Raw genomic sequence first — 1,326 nt, 5'->3', positions numbered from 1 at the left:
TGGAAGGAATAAATCAGGTTTTTGAATATTTGACAGTCATAACTGTATATCCCTCGTTGATTTTATTTGGATACATGGAATAAAGACAATCGTTATGCGGCCAAATGTACTAGACACACTTTCATGGGGTGGATACGAACCAGATATATCAATCACAAGATCACAAAGTATACAAAACGGAAACACTTGAACATGTTACTCTTTCTCTGTTTCATCGACCTTCTGTCAATAAAAGGTAATCCCAAATCTAACACCTTCACAACGTTAACAGCTATAACCTGTTCAGCTCATGACTATATTTAACAAGGTTTGTTTTGTTGCTATCAGATAAGTGCGGACCTGGGTACAAATCCAATGCAGCTGCCGACAACTGTGACATCTGTCCCAAAGGCTCCTACCAACCTTTAAGCAATCAGCAGTCATGTGAAGTGTGTGCGACGGACCAGAGCACGAGACAGGCCGGCTCAACAAGCTCGAACCAGTGTGAAAGTAAGTGAAGTCAATGTCTGTTGAGGAGTACTATTTGACAGGGATACGTGTTTTTATGATGCTGCTGAATGTTTTTATTATAAATATGCATATGATATTTTCTCCAATGAACACCATTATAAATTACTTTTATCCTTTTTTTGACACGTTAACATCACGATTCTATCTGGAATATTCTGGACAATCGATTTCATCCTCACCCTTTGACATTTTGCCTTCACTTAGTTCCATATTCGACTTTAAGTCCTCCACAAGATTAGCCAAACTTGTCCTGTACTCACAATATCATCATATTGGAAATCCTTTGCTGCATCGAAGAAAATCCATTTATCCACAGATTATTTGTTTCATGTTCTTAATTGTAGTTTTAGTGTCTTGCAAATTATCATATTCGTTTTCATGTTTGTAATAATACCTGTTTTGCTATCTAGACTACTGTGACAACGGTCATGAGAAGAACAGTGCCGGAATGTGTGAAGAATGTATGATTGGTTTCTACAAAGACAATACTATGGACCTGTTTATGAACTGCACTGCATGTCCTGACAACTATGTCACCGCCAATCCCAAATCTGATAATGTTGGCCTCTGTACCATTCGTAAGTATAGTCACAGAAAACGAGGCTCATTCATTGTTTTCATCCTAGTAGTATAATTTGTATAATGTTTGTTTGATGGTGAGGCATTTCACTGGCATCATTTCTGTTCGTATGCCTTTGCAACAATTTTGTGTTCAGGCCCGTAGTTTTCAAATCAGTTTTTCATTTGTTGTTCAAGAAACATTGTTCAATAAATGCTTGTCATGCCTCTAGTGATTGTTCAATCAATGCTGGCATG

The 1,326-nt window shown here is 37.6% G+C and overlaps 1 protein-coding gene across 1 annotated transcript; it reads left to right on the top strand.

The window, feature by feature from the left end:
• Window positions 1–327: 327 nt before the first annotated feature.
• On the top strand, window positions 328–1,088 carry LOC110440818 (signal peptide, CUB and EGF-like domain-containing protein 2; the record flags this gene model as incomplete). The annotated part of the gene is made up of 2 exons (XM_021483948.1): window positions 328–489; window positions 921–1,088. Coding segments are annotated over 2 exons (330 nt in total), but the record flags the coding sequence as incomplete, so codon positions are not given.
• Between the last annotated feature and the right edge of the window lie 238 nt (window positions 1,089–1,326).

The sequence above is a fragment of the Mizuhopecten yessoensis genome, unplaced genomic scaffold (genome assembly GCF_002113885.1).
Source record: "Mizuhopecten yessoensis strain PY_sf001 unplaced genomic scaffold, ASM211388v2 scaffold710455, whole genome shotgun sequence".
Classification (NCBI taxonomy): Eukaryota; Metazoa; Mollusca; class Bivalvia; order Pectinida; family Pectinidae; genus Mizuhopecten; species Mizuhopecten yessoensis.
The sequence above is the reverse complement of the archived record's forward strand: the minus strand, read 5'-3'. Positions and strand labels throughout refer to the sequence as shown.